The 15,179-nt window shown below is 35.6% G+C and overlaps 2 protein-coding genes across 2 annotated transcripts; both read right to left on the minus strand.

Annotated features, from left to right (window-relative positions):
- Positions 1-1,985: 1,985 nt before the first annotated feature.
- LOC125409065 (olfactory receptor 5AR1-like) lies at positions 1,986-2,924 on the minus strand. Its single transcript, XM_048447880.3, has one exon. The coding sequence runs from the start codon at positions 2,922-2,924 to the stop codon at positions 1,986-1,988; it is 939 nt and encodes a 312-aa protein (XP_048303837.2).
- Positions 2,925-14,025: 11,101 nt separating this feature from the next.
- Positions 14,026-14,964, minus strand: LOC125403857 (olfactory receptor 5W2-like). Its single transcript, XM_048439560.1, has one exon. The coding sequence runs from the start codon at positions 14,956-14,958 to the stop codon at positions 14,026-14,028; it is 933 nt and encodes a 310-aa protein (XP_048295517.1). The 5' UTR covers positions 14,959-14,964.
- Positions 14,965-15,179: the final 215 nt, after the last annotated feature.

The raw sequence follows: 15,179 nt of genomic DNA on the forward strand, positions 1-15,179 counted from the left end.
ATGTTTCGCAGCTTGTAATATTAAATAGATTTTTTAATTTAAGGATATATACAATAGTATTGTCATGTAAAACCCTATAAAAGCATTTTTATTCATTACAGAGATCTAAAATGAGCTGGATTCTCTTTTGTCTGTCACATTTTTCACAACTGTGAATCATAAGAAAGTCTGAAATACCATGTTCTCAAAATGCACGTTTCTATTCTCAAAGAAAAAGTGCCACTGGGATAGACCAAGATGAGTTCTTCTAACTCTGCATATATTCAGTGGGAATGGGCGCAACTATTATGCTGAATAACAGGGAGGTATTTCTTGTAAATGCATTTACCGCTGCAAGCACTGTGAGAGATGCAAATTTAACATTGACCAAAAATCACCATGGGAAAAATACCTTCCAAGAGCTCTTTCTCCTTCCTCTACCTGTTACCATCTGAGCAGAGTTTTTAGAAAGAATGTTCCACATGACCCTTCTTTGGTAACTTTCCAAATTCTAATCAATACCACTGTCTCCAAGTGGCTTCTCTGTGTTATTATTTCTTCATAAATGGCATCCCTATTACTTTCAATTAACCCTACATTTTGCATGTCATCCCTTGGAATTTACTGAGTTCTCCTACAATCAACTCCTAGTAGTGCAGCTTTACTATAAATATTGTGACTTGGTTAATCAAATTATATTTTGAGAACAGCATATACAGTTAACTACATTGAATATTAGTATATACTATGGCATTAGTTAATATCCAACCATTCAGGTCTGAGTCATCATTTATATTTTGTTTAGAAGCACATTTGTTAGAAATATTTTCTGAAAATTCTAAACAAGTGTGAATCATTATAAAAGAAAAATTGTTTATTATTATTTAGTATTTAATATTATTGTTATTCTCTTTCTTATAAAATATCTGCAACAAAATCTTTGCTTTGCTTTTTAAACTATGCTGGCTGGGCATTTGGGGTTTAAGTATAGAATTCAATAATAGCACAATATAATAATATCAACCTCTCAAAGGAGATGAAAGCACCATTCATAAAGTTTTGGAACAAGTTCTTTGTTTTTAACTACCAGCTTTCTTGGTTACAAAGGCTACAGAGATGCTAACAATATAATATCAGTTCTTAACTATGAGAGAAAGAAGGGAAGTCCAGATAAGAAAGTTAGAATTCAAGATACAATGAAAACCTGGGAATGTTGATCATGAAGACTTTGCTGATGCATGTTGAACAACTGAGGGAGAACTCACAACAAATAGCCCTTTGGACAGTATGTCATTTCTAAGTCAAAGACAAGAAACATATTTAATACAAGGTAAAATTACTTAATTGAATGAAAAGGAAGCTTTATTAAATCTCTAATTTACTCACATATATTATTTTTGCAAGGTATATAGCCATATTCATTCAATAACTGTCTTTTAATGGGAACACTTTATCCAAACATGAAAATAAGACAAGTAAAAATACATTAAACTAAATGAGATAATAATATTACCTCCTTAGGATGAGAGTCTAAAGCAGGAGTCTTTTATTAGCCTGTGTTTTTTATTTAGTTACTAATTGTTAACTAGAATATAATGGACATAGTTAAGGTGATACTAATGCACAGAAATATTGCAAAAACAAAGTCAAACAAAAGTCTTAGCTTCAATCTCTCTCTAAAATTCATTTTGAATTCATAAGCTATTTATTGTACCCATTTAGTGAAAACTAGAAGGTAAGTTGAGAAGTACTAATTGTAAGGAGTTTGCTGGACTTCACTGTATCGCATTTGTCATGAGGAAAGGTGTGAAATAACCCTCTCTGCATAATTAAGATGATGAATTAGGTTTTGTTTATTGATCTAAAAATTAAGGTCAGTGGTTGTTTGCATTACATCTAATTCTCAGTAGGCAATATTGTGAAAGTTGTACACAAGGAATTCTATATTAATGCATGTAAACTCAGTCTGAGAACATTCTACTCATTTTGAAATGCAAAACAGAACTTCATCCAAACTGCAAGCTAATACTGATTGCTTTCTTCAGAGCCCCTTTCACATCCTTATTTCTTAAACTGTAGATTAGTGGGTTTAACATAGGAATCACAACTGTGTAGAAAACAGAGGCCATTTTGTCGGTATCCATTGAGTAACTTGAGCTGGGTCGGAAGTACATGAAAAGGAGAGTTCCGTGAAAAATAGCCACAGCCGTGAGGTGGGAGGCGCATGTAGAAAATGCTTTCTGTCGGCCCTCAGCAGAGTTCATCCTGCAGATGGTAGCTATGATGTAGCAGTAGGAGAGAAGGACAGTGACAATGCTGCACCCCACCACACAGCCAATGAAGGTGAACATCACTATCTCATTGATGGACGTGTCTGAGCAGGACAGGGCCAGCAAAGGTGGAATGTCACAGAAAAAGTGGTTGATGATATTTGAATTACAGAAGGACAATCGGAATGTGCAGCATGTGTGGATTGCTGAGTCCACTAAGCCTACCATATAGGCGACAGTCACGAGCTGGATACAGACCTTCTTAGACATTGCAATCGTATAGAGCAGTGGATTGCAGATGGCAATGTAACGGTCATAGGCCATGACAGCCAACATGAGACATTCTACATCTGCAAATGCTCCAAAAAAATACATTTGAACAGCACACAAATTGTAAGCAATCCTCTTCTGCTCAGACAAGAAATCAGCAAGCATCTTGGGAGAGACTGTGGAGGAGTAGCAGACATCACAGAAGGACAGATTGCTCAGGAAATAGTACATAGGTGTGTGCAGCCTGGAATCCAGCTTGATCAGCAGGATCATCCCTAGATTAGCAATTACAGTTAGGCCATAAACTAGAAAGAAGAAGGCAAAGAGGACCTGTTGCACATCCTGTCTGCTCGAGAGTCCTAAGAAGACGAATTCAGTAAACATGGTGACGTTCTCAAGTGTCATTGTTCTAGTCTGGAAACCCTGGGATTTCAATAAAAAGGGAAGGTGACAGTTATAGTTTTCTGTGTTTATAGTTAACCTCTTTGTCCTTTCATTATAACAGAATTAAAATAGATAAAACCATCATGGCCTTAAGAAAGCCATCTCATACTCATTGTATCAATTTTCAGATTTGTTTCTGAGCAAATTTGTCTCCAGAACCTGTAACAATGCTTTATTTTTTCTTTATTTCATTCTGACTTTTATGCAACATTTGAATCAACTGATTTATGCTAATAATTCTTAAAAAGTCATTCCAATTAAAATCTATGTTGCACCTTTTTACTTCTTTACTCTAACAAACAAACTACGTAGATAAATGGAAGCTGACAGTTACAGGAACACATATTTCATATAATTAGTTATATATAGTTATATGGACATATAAAATTAATATATAATAAACATGTATAATTATATATGTTTATATATGTTTGAGGCATGACTAGTAATAAAAAACACATACAAGATCTAAAAAGTATCACGTTGATAACAGATTTAAAAAACTTGAGTATATTGTTTTAAGTATTTTTCTCAGTATACAGATCTTTAAAAAGTAGTGATTTTATTTAAAGTAATTATAACATTTAAAATACATAAAATTACTTATCTATTATTAAAATAATAAATGATTTTTACCCACGTCCCAAGTCCCTCTTAGCACTTTTAATTCCCATGTTACTTTGGATCAACATTAAGACTTTTAGTGTTTAAAAAGCAGATATTTGCTTCCTTTCATATCTGTTTTCATACATGTATTTAGTATAAAAAATAGAAAGAATTAAAGAAAAGTAAATTGAAAAACAGGAAACATTACTGTACCTGATCCAGGTTGGAGATGTTAGTGGAGGTAGTTCTACCTGTATAGACACATTACTCTCTCTGGAATTGCCCTAAATATAAGTCTTTCTGCATGGGCCCTGAATGCTGACAACTTGGTCTCTCAGGAATAAGAAGTTATAATAACATGATTTAACATTGCGTATTTGATATAAGTAGAGTGATTAAAGTGCATTACTATTATTAGTTTTAAAATATTCCTTTGAAACTAATTACCACAGTTTGCAACAATACAATGATACCAATTACTTTATATTAATTAGTTTCTGTTCATTACTCCCTATATATTTTTTGTGATGGTATTAATTAGGGAGCTAGTAAATATCCATACATCTGCACAGATTTACGCTCATAAAGTAAACTTAATAAATCACACACTTACGGAAATGCTTTCATATTTTGTTAGTGAAGGCAACAAACACTATAAATTAGTTCATTGTATAAAGATAACTAGTTACTGTTTTTGAATCAATAGGTAAGTTTTCCTTTTATTGAAAATATACTTTTTGCTTACATAATTTATCCTAGTTATACTTTCCCATTCCTCCACTCCTCCCAGTCTTTCTTCACCTACCCTCACATCTGGATCCACTCCATTTCTGTCTTTCATTAGAAAACAAACATGGTCCTAAGGGATAATAGTAAAATAAACTATGGTAAAAAAAAACCTAAATTTCCAATTTGATTAAAACAAACAGAACGAAAAGAGCACAAGAAAAGACACAGAAGAAAGGGAACCACTCATTCACATTTTCAAGGATCCAACATTATTAGACTTCAAATAACAAATGATGTCATAATGTACACACTTTACATATATTTAAGTAATGTTATCAGAAGCAAGTTGTTTCAATGTATTAATATATTTTTTCTGCTTTCAATAGTGCTTGTATAGTTTATATTAAGTTCTTCGTATAATATAATATTTAAATATGTCTTAAATCACTCATTCATAGCTTATTACACCAAAGTGTTTTCTCAATGTGAATTCTCAGAAATAACATAAATAACATAAATGAATATTCAGCCTTAGTTAAGCCCACTTTTAGATTAATTAAACCTAATTGTTTTCATATAGTATTAATTTTTTTCTTATCTACAGTGGTTGGAGATATTTTATATACAACAAAATATATCCTGCTTGTTCCTAAAAAATGTTTTATCTTAAACACAAAGGTGAAAAAATAGGGACTGAGAATCTTAGCTACTTGAGGTTTTACTAAATTCAGGATATTCTCAAATCAATTTCATTAAAGCAGATTCTCCTTATGTCAATCATGGTACATAAACTATAGCCTCAGGCTGATAATGTTTGAATGGAATCTGTTGGTTGATATGACAAAAAAAAAGTGTGTAGTGGTCAGGAAGATATGTAATGATCATGAATATTATCTTGACAACATGATTCATAATTTGCTTTACTCAGTGCTCACAAACATTTATATGAACATAAATACAGTACAAATTATACAGTGCAAGAATGCACAAGCTAGACCTACCATTGTCACAAATGCTCTTAGGTTTTCTATTAGCTGGTTTTGCCTATGTGGCTTATTTTGTATTCTTACAAAACTTCTTGGTTTCTAAAATGACACAATATATATAGTGTGGAACTTCTTAAATTAAATATTTTTTTGAATCTTTTTTTATTTTTTTTTGAAAGTAATTTTATTAAATTATAAAAGTTTCCATTTACGCCCCTCTTCCCAACACCCTCCCACTCCCCCCCCTCCCTCTCCTCCTCCCTCTTTGTCTCTAAGGGCAGTCAGGGTTTCCAGCCCTGTGGGAAGTTCAAGTTCGTCCCCCCTCCCTCCAGGTCCAGGAAGGTGAGTATCCAAACAGACTGGATCCCAAAAATCCATTATATGCAGAGGAAACTAGTCCAGTGTCATTGTCCATGGCTTCTCAGAAAGACTCCGGGCCAGCCACATTCAGAGAATCCGGCCACATTCAGAGAATCTGGTTGGATCACTTCCTCGTTCAGTCGCAGTCCAACTGCCCTTGGTAAACTCTCATTAGATCCGACCCCTTGTATCAGTGGGTGATAGCATCCCTCGCAGTCCTTCGTCATTTTCTTCATCCTTCTGCTCCTCATTTGGACCTTGGGGGGCTCAGTCCGGTGCTCCAATGTGAGTCTCCGTCTGTATCGCCATCCATCGCCAGATGAAGGATCTATGGTGATAAGCAAAATATTCATCAGTATGGTTATGGGCCAAGGCCGGTTCAGGCACCCTCTCCTCTGTCCAGAGAACAATCTGGGGATCTCTCCTTGGACCTGGGATCCCATATATAATCAAGATTCCTATAAACCCTAAAATGACTCCCTTCGTTGAAATATATTCTTCCCTGATCCCATATTCATCCTTCCTCCCTTCCCCCCATCCCGGTCAACCGAGCTTTCTCCATTCCTCCCCTACTCCCTTCTCTCTAACCCTCTCCCCTTCCAACAACCCTCCCACCCCCCCATGCACCCAAGGTTACCTGGTACTCTTGACTATTTCCTACCTCCTGGCGGATAGCTAAACAATCTTCATCAGGTTCGTCTTCTTATTTAGCTTCTCTAGGATCACGAATAATAGGCTCAAAGACCTTTAAATTATGGTTAGAATCCACTTATGAGTGAATACATACCGTGTTCCTCTTTTTGGATCTGGTTTACCTCACTCAGTAAAGCGTTTTCTATTTCCATCCATTTGCATGCAAAATTCAAGATGTCATTATTTTTTACCGCTGAGTAAAACTCTAATGTGTATATGTTCCACACCTTTTTTAACCATTCTTCTATTGAGGGGCACCTAGGCTGTTTCCAGGTTCTGGCTATTACAAATAGTGCAGCTATGAACATAGTTGAACAAATGCTTTTGTAGTATGATAGAGTATCTCTTGTGTATATTCCCAAGAGTGGAATTGCTGGGTCCTGAGGGAGGTTGACTCCCAGTTTCCTGAGAAACCGCCACACTGATTTCCACAGTGGCTGCACAAGTTTGCATTCCCACCAACAATGGATGAGTGTTCCCCTTATTCCACATCCTCCTCAGCATAGGCTATCATTGGTGTTTTTGATTTTAGCTATTCAGACAGGTGTAAGATGGTATCTCAAAGTTGTTTTGATTTGCATTTCCCTGATCACTAAGGAGGTTGAGCATGACCTTAAGTGTTTTTTGGCCATTCGAAGTTCTTCTGTTGAGAATTATAATTTTTGATCCTAGAGAAGCTAAATAAGGTGAACCTAAAGAAAATCATATAGTTATCTTCCTGGATATTGGCAGTAGACAAGATTGCCAGGAAAAACTTGGGTGCACGGGAGTATGGGGGGGTAGATGTAAGGGGAGATGGGTAGAGAGAAGGGAGAAGGGGAGGATTCTGTAAAGCTTGGGGGAATGGGATGGGTGGGATGGAGGAAGGGTGGATATGGGAGCAGGGAAGTAAATATCTTAAATAACGGAGCCATTCTAGGGTTTGCAAGAGACTTGATTCTAGAGGGGTTCCCAGGTCCAAGGAGAGGTCTCCAGCTTGTTCCTTGGGCAGCAGAGGAGAGGGTGCCTGAACTGGCCTTGTCCCATAGCCACACCGATGAATATTTTGCATATCACCATAGAACCTTCATCTGGCGATGGATGGAGATAGAGACAGAGACCCACATTGGAGCACTGGACTTAGCTCCCAAGGTCCAAATGAGGAGCCGAAGGAGGGAGAACATGAACAAGGAAGTCAGGACCACGAGGGGTGTATCCACCCACTGAGACAATGGGACTGATGTAATGGGAGCTCACCAAGGCCAGCAGAACTGGGAGTGATGGAGCATGTGATCAAACTGGACCCTCTGAATGTGGCTGGCAATGAAAGCTGACTGAGAAGACAAGGACAAAGGCACTGGGTTTTGATTCTACTGCAGGGACTGACTTTGTGGGAGCCTGGTTTGTTTGGATGCTCACCTTTATAGACCTGTATGGATGGGGGAGGACCTTGGACTTCCCATGGGGCAGGGAACCCTGACTGCTCCTTGGACTACAGCGGGTGGGAGAGGTTAGGAGGGGGAGGGAAAGGGGAGGCAGGGAGGAGGTGCAAATTTTTAATAAATAAATAAATTAACTTTAAAAAGGTAAAAAATATGATAATGGCTTCTAAAAGTTTTATTTTCTTTTGGATACATAATGCAGAAAATATTCACATTTTTAGGCATGTACCAGGTACACAAGCACACTAAGAAAACAGCTAATATATTGCAGTAGCAATATAGTATGATTATAGAAAAGTCATCATAGAGAGGAATCATTACATTTACTTTAACATCCATGTCTATATCCATCTATCTATCTATCTATCTATCTATCTGTCTGTCTGTCTGTCTGTCTATCTATCTATCTATCTACCATCCATCTATCTATCTCTGTATTTATCTATCTATCTACCTATTTATCTATCTACTTATCTACCTATCTAAAAATTTATATTTTTAAGACATGATCTATGACTTATCTTTATCTCCATCACTCATTATTCAGTAAAATGTGTCAATAAAAAATGCTTATTTATGATCTCATATAGTGTGAAAAAATGACAAATTTCAGACAAATTATAACATTAGATGTATTGTATATAGTCTTATTATAGTCATAATCAGTATCAATATATTTTTATATTGTTCATTACTAATTTTAGACATATCTATTCATATTAGCAGACAGTAGATTAAGAGAGTCGGGGTACTATTTCAGTTTCTTAAGTGTTTACATAAAGATGAAAAACAATTTCTTACCTATCACTCATCACTAACTCCTGCCTTTCTAACCGCTTTTATTTACTTAAATATGCTCAGATGACAAAACCTTTACCAAATAAACTAGAACTCGCAAGAAGTGGCAACAATTGCTTACAGCAAATATTTTTGCCTAATTTAACTCTTAACTTTAAGATATAGATGCAAATGTGAACTAATTAGCAAAACTGTACAAATAAAATTCTTATGTATTTAGTGTTTACATGAGCAGTTCTGTGTAGCATTTTGGTTATTTTTGTGCTTTATTATTTTTTTTTCTTATTATTTTTATTTTTCCCCCCACTCCCTCTCCAAAACGGGATGGAGGAGAGAGGGCAGGTGGAAAGAGAATGAATCTTAGAATAACAGTTTAAAGTGATGCTTGATATTCTTTATATAGAACAAATAAAGAAACAAATTCTTAAACATATAATAATAAAATGTTGCCTGTAGATACTAAGTAAAATTTACATAACTACCTAAGCAGAAATAAAGCTACTTATTCATTCTTTCTTGAACTTTAGTTCATGTCCAGGAAAGGCTATAATATTTTTTGTATTTTTACAGATAACCACCCACCTGTGACAAGAGAGTCTTTCTATCCTTATTGTTGTACTTAAAAATAAGTTCGTTACATTTACTTTCACCTAAGACTGTGGAGATTTAATTCTCCTGAGGCTCTGACTCTTCTGAGTTATTTCAATGTGATTAGTTACACTCCTCTCTCAGTGTTTTTCTTGGGAATATACAACCAATGCACCTATAGTTATCAGTCACTGCTTATCCTTGTCTCCATTTTTAGAGTGACATATTAATGATGATAGACATTTTTTAGGGATTTTAGTGAAATCAGTCATGCAATGAAACTGAAATTGTACTTTATGTAATGGTGTCTACATTCTTCCTTATTTGTTTCGATTCTTCCATGTCCAAGGCAATTTCATCCACAACCAATTTTAAAATGTGTTAATGTGAACTGTGAAAATAGTAACATTCCCACCTCTTCCTTCCTCCCTTCACTCATTATTTCCATGTATCTCCTTCATTCTCTTTAAAAGTAATGGCCTGTTTTTTAATTATTGTTACACACATGCACATGTGTGCACATGCAGGTGCATGGGTGTGCACATGTGTGAGAGCCCACAGTTTTTAATCCATTCCATTTTGACTAAAGGTCAGAGAATTCAAACCTATTCTTGCTCCTCAAGGACAGATAACAGGATATTTGGCCAACAGTGTGGCTACTGGATGTCTTGCTACTCAAAGATCAAACAACAGGATGTTTAACTTAGGGCATGGTTACTAGGTGTTTTGAGACGTAAAGAGTTAATTAAGCTTCTTTCTTCCTTGTACTATGGGAACAAGTCTCTTGCTTTCCCATTTTAATTGGGGTACATAAGGACTATGAGTAATAAACCTGAGGGGGTTAGAGTATTCCCTGGAAGCCCTTCCAACTATATCTTCTGTCTCTTATCTATTTCTTTTCTCAATCCTCACTCCCCTTTTCAGGAACATGTGAACAAGTTGGACAATCCAACACAAAGGCATGCTTGAATACAGAAATTGCACCTGCTCTGTCTGCATACCGTTATTTGTGTGCCTCTGTTTTCAAGACTGGATATTTGGTACAGGGTAGCTAATTGTGTATTCATTCCTGAGGAAGACTAATTTTTCCACTCTCAAGATTCCTTGTTTGTTTGTTTGTTGTCCAAGGTTTCTGTCCTGCCTGCTTCCCACTGTCCTTAAGTCAAAAAAAAAAATCACACAAAGGTCTACAGTAACTATAAACTGATTGGCCCATAAGCTCAGGCTTCTTATTAACTCTTATAACTTATATTAGCCCATTATTCTTGTCTATGTTAACCACATGGCTTGGTACTTTTTTGGTGAGGCAGTCACAACTTGCTTGCTCTGTGACTAGATCAGGATGGCAGAATAGGCCTTCCTTCTTCCCAGAATTCTCTTTTTCTCATTGCCCCACCTCTACTTCCTGTTTGGTTGTCCCACCTGTACTTTCTGCCTGGCTAGTGGCCAATCAGCATTTATTTAAAGTATAATTGACAGAATACAGACCATTGTCCCATACAATTTTTTTTCATATTTTGTTTTATTCGAGATAAGATTTCTCTGTGGCTTTGGAGCTTGTCTTGCAACTTGCACTGTTGACCAGACTGGCATCAACTCATAAATATCTACTAATCTCTGTCTCTCAAGAGTATACTCTCAGCATTCTTTAGTTACATGTATTTCTTTGTTTAGTGATGCTGCCTCTTGTGATTTTCCCTGTCAATATTTGCATGACTACTGGTATATTCCTTGCTCAGGTCATGTTTATCCAGTCATGTTAATGACATTTTATGAATATAGGTCCTGACATTTCTAGGAGATGCAGTGACAAAGACAAGTCCTTTTTTATTTAACTTTTACAATCTTTTAACCCCTCTTTCACAATGATTTCTGAGTCTGAGGTGCAGGAGTTGTGTTGTTGTTGATTCAGTTGAGATAAACCTACACAGTTCTCCATTTTGGTTTTTTATAATTTTCTATAATTGTCTCTGCTACAAAGATAATTTACCTTTTTAAAAATCATTTGTCTGATTTTTACTCCTAATGTTCTCTGCCCAAGAAACAAAGACCTTGATTGGTTGTAACAGTATCAAAGAGTTCCCCAATAGCCCAGATTGGTTTATTTATTTGGGGATAAACTCACAGTAAGGATAGCAATCTGCAGTCTTCTGCATGCGCTGGGAACTGGAGCCATATCCAGCAGAAAGGGGGGCATACTTTTCAATTGCACCTATAATATATGAGGCCACACCCAAAATGGGCCAGTATCTTAAAAGCTATTGACTGAAAGAGTTCCCACAACAGTTGGTTGTCCTTTTCCAGTGCTGATGGTATAAGAAAACCCTACAGTGTGTCTGATAACTATTCTTTGTGGAAACCTGAAAAACACTGAGTCTCATATCTAAACATGATGAGTGCATCCATAGAAGTGCTCACACAAGAGTAAAAGTACCATATACACAAGCCTATAGCTGTATCATCTTTGATTCCAATTTCCTTTCCTAGGGATACTGAGAGCAGTGGATAACACCATTTATATTCAGAAGGGATTGTATCATACCTTCTACTAAGCAGCCTCCCATATGTCAATATCCTCTGGAAATGCTGGCCAAACACACACGTGTCTAAGAATCCAGTCAAATTGAAAGCCAATTGCCAATATCATATTTTATTGAGGAGAATAAATAAAGAAAACCATTTATCTCCCCCCACCAGAAGAACTTTACCAGTGAGCCTGATATAACATTCTTAAAGAATAATCACTTCAATGTGGAAAAAAATGTGCAGTATCACTAATTAACCCACCTTTGTATTTGAGTAATATATCAAAGACAGAGAAGTGACATCATGTGGAAAATAATAAATTATTTCTTTAGATCTCCAGAAATTAAATTGATGCTTTCTATTTCTACTATTTACTATTTCCATATTAATCACAAAGAATAGAGTTGTAATCCAATATTTTGGACACAAAGAAAATTATTCATCTATTTCAAATATTTTTGATCCAATACAATAATGAGATATCAAAATATTGGAATATCATTTTATACATATAGATTATAGTGCCCAGAAAATCTAAAAACACTTAATATTTATTTCCTATGCTTTGTAAAATAAGATTGGAGTAGACTATGATGCACATATATTCAAACATTTCATTACATTTCATTCTTGTGTTTAGTATCTTCAGCAGCAAGAACAAAGGAAAGAGTCATAATGTACAAAGACAAACTTTTAAAGTTAATGCCCTAAGTGTATTTGATGATTTGACACTTCTACTGTCTTTATGACACATATAAGAGATGTTATTTTAGAAATTAAATGTGGAAGAAAATAATGAGAGGAAATAATTGAAAAAATAAAAAGTGATTTTAGGCATAACAAAGTATGTAATATTCTGTCTGATTAGGACATCTGTCAGAGTTTCCATGTCAGGCTTTAATTCCCTAAAGTATTACATCAAACAATGTATTTCTCAATATAAGAAATTCATAAAGATGATTTCATAAGTCAGGTATGTTTTGTTTTACAGTTTGAAGTCTCTTTTCACTTATTTCACAATCATTGTATTTTCTAATTTTGACTGCTAGTTTGACGGCTTTGAAATCAAGTGAAACTAAAGCAGCCGGGTGTGCTTGTGGGAGATAGTTTCAAATATATCATGTGAGGGATGAAAGCTCACACTAAATTTGGGACAAATCTCTGGTGACAGCCCACCTAAAATGGAAATGATGAAGGCAGATATATGCCTGATTGCTCTTACTTCTACAGGCAAGTTTATCTATCCTGTTCCTGAGAAATTCCTTCACTGGCAGCCAAACCTGCTTCTTCAGATTCAAATGGAGAATGAAGACCAACTGAAACATTCAGCTGTGTAGATTAAATAAATATCGGATTCTTTCAGTAAGACACACCCATTGTTGAACTATTTGCACCATAACCTATATGTCAGTATAATAATTCCCTTTTGGAATAAATACATGCAAACATACATACATACATACATATATACATTCTCTCTGTTAGTTTCCTCTTCCTCTAAGGAAGTCTGACTAATGCAATTACTTTTACAGAAAAATGGCTATACATATATGGATACAAGTATGGTTTACAAGCCATGATAAAGTAGTATGTGTTTGTAGAATATGGGTTATTTCCATAAATACAACATCCTCTAAGTTAGTGAATTTCTTGCCACACCATTTGTTAGTATTTTAACGTATTCCTCTGAATAATTTCTGCCAGAAGTGTCATGTTTCTCCACATCCTTCTGACTTTTTCACAGAAAATGGCATACCTGAGGTCAGGGTCACTTTCAGATATAGATCACAGTTCTGGAAAGGTGGTAATCTAAAGGCAGTGATCTGCACATGGTGTCAGGAGAAAGAACGGAATTTGGTTCATAGATTTACCATTTCTTACTGTCCTCATTTGGCATAGAAAACCAGGAGTCTCTGATTTTACAGAGGGACACAAATTTCTTCACTGGAGTATACCTTCATGATTTTTATCATTTCCTAAAGTTCTTGCTTGCTAATATCATAGTTAAGTGGATTGATTGTTATCACAAGGTGATTTAATGTGAGTTTTGGTAAAAAAAAATCATATTAAAGGTTAATGGCTAATAGTCTAAAGGAAACAAGAAGTCCTTTGCTGCTAATTATTAATTTATCAGGATTTTTAAAAATTCTACCCTGATAAATTTTTTAAAGAGAATATTGTACATTACCAAAGACAATAATTTAGTAGGACACATATGTTGGTCTCAAACTGTTTCTTGTTATTACACTGCAGCACAGATATTTATTAAATCAAAATTTTTGATATTATCGATTTTGTTTTGTGCAGTATAAAACCAATAGACATGATATACTTCTGTGTATTCAATAAATTTCCTTAAGGCCACATTTTATTTCTGAGTCTGACCAGGGCTTCTTTTACATCCTTATTCCTCAAGCTGTAAATCAGAGGGTTTATCATGGGAATAATGAGGAGGTAAAAGACTGATGTCATTTTGTCTTGATCTAGAGAGTAGGCAGAACTTGGTCTGAAATACATGAATAGCATGGTCCCCTGGAAAATCCCAACTGCAGTCAGGTGGGAGGCACAGGTAGAGAAAGCCTTGGAACGACCCCCGGCAGAGCTGATCTTTAAGACTGAGGAGATAATATAACAGTAGGAGATAAGGACCCCTGAGATGGTGCTCAGTTCAATGAAACCAAAAAGGATGAATAATACCAGTTCATTGACCTGTGTATCAGAACATGAAAGCAGTAAGACAGCAGGGAAATCACAGAAGAATTGATTAATATATGTAGAGCCACAGAAACATAAGCTGAATGCCAATGAGGTATGTATAAAGCCATCTATAGTTCCCAACAGATAAATTCCAATTAAGAACTGATAACGAACTCTACTGGACATGTCCACAGCATACATCAGAGGGTTGCTGATGGCTTTGTACCTATCAAAGGCCATCACTGCTAGAAGCATGCACTCAATGTCTATAAAGACACATACTAATAAGAACTGCAGAAAGCAGGCTACAAAGGAGATTGGATTGTTCTCCGTGAGAAGGTCCAACAGCATCTTTGGTCCCACTGCGGTGGAATAGGATAAGTCAGAGAAGGCAAGGTGGCTGAGGAAGAAGTACATTGGTGTGTGAAGCTGGGAATCCATTCTGATCAAAATGATCATTCCAACATTTGACAGCAGAATAATAAGATAAACAACAAGAAACACAAGAAATAAAACCCCTTTCATGTCAGGGTTACTGGAAATTCCCAGGAGAAAAAAGTCAGGTAATAAAGAGCAGTTTTCCGTATCCATTCTTCTTTTTTCATGGTCTAAATGATTACAAAAATTTTCAGATTCATGTTATATTGGGCTTCTCATTTCTCAATATGGTATTGAATAATAAATTCAGGAAAATGTAATATCATTTCTAGATGAAATAATATGTTGAGATTTTTGTGCATGAAGTACAGTAACGAAACTGGTTCAGTACACGGTACTTTTAAAATAGCTTTTTTATTGACAAAAACATCCCT

The sequence above is a fragment of the Myodes glareolus genome, chromosome 6 (assembly GCF_982192425.1).
Source record: "Myodes glareolus chromosome 6, mMyoGla1.1, whole genome shotgun sequence".
Classification (NCBI taxonomy): Eukaryota; Metazoa; Chordata; class Mammalia; order Rodentia; family Cricetidae; genus Myodes; species Myodes glareolus.

What these genes read in the sequence shown, in the direction of transcription:
- LOC125403857 (XM_048439560.1), bottom strand. Translation starts at nt 14,958, where the DNA reads ATGGATACGGAAAACTGCTCTTTATTACCTGACTTTTTTCTCCTGGGA.
- LOC125409065 (XM_048447880.3), bottom strand. Translation starts at nt 2,924, where the DNA reads ATGACACTTGAGAACGTCACCATGTTTACTGAATTCGTCTTCTTAGGA.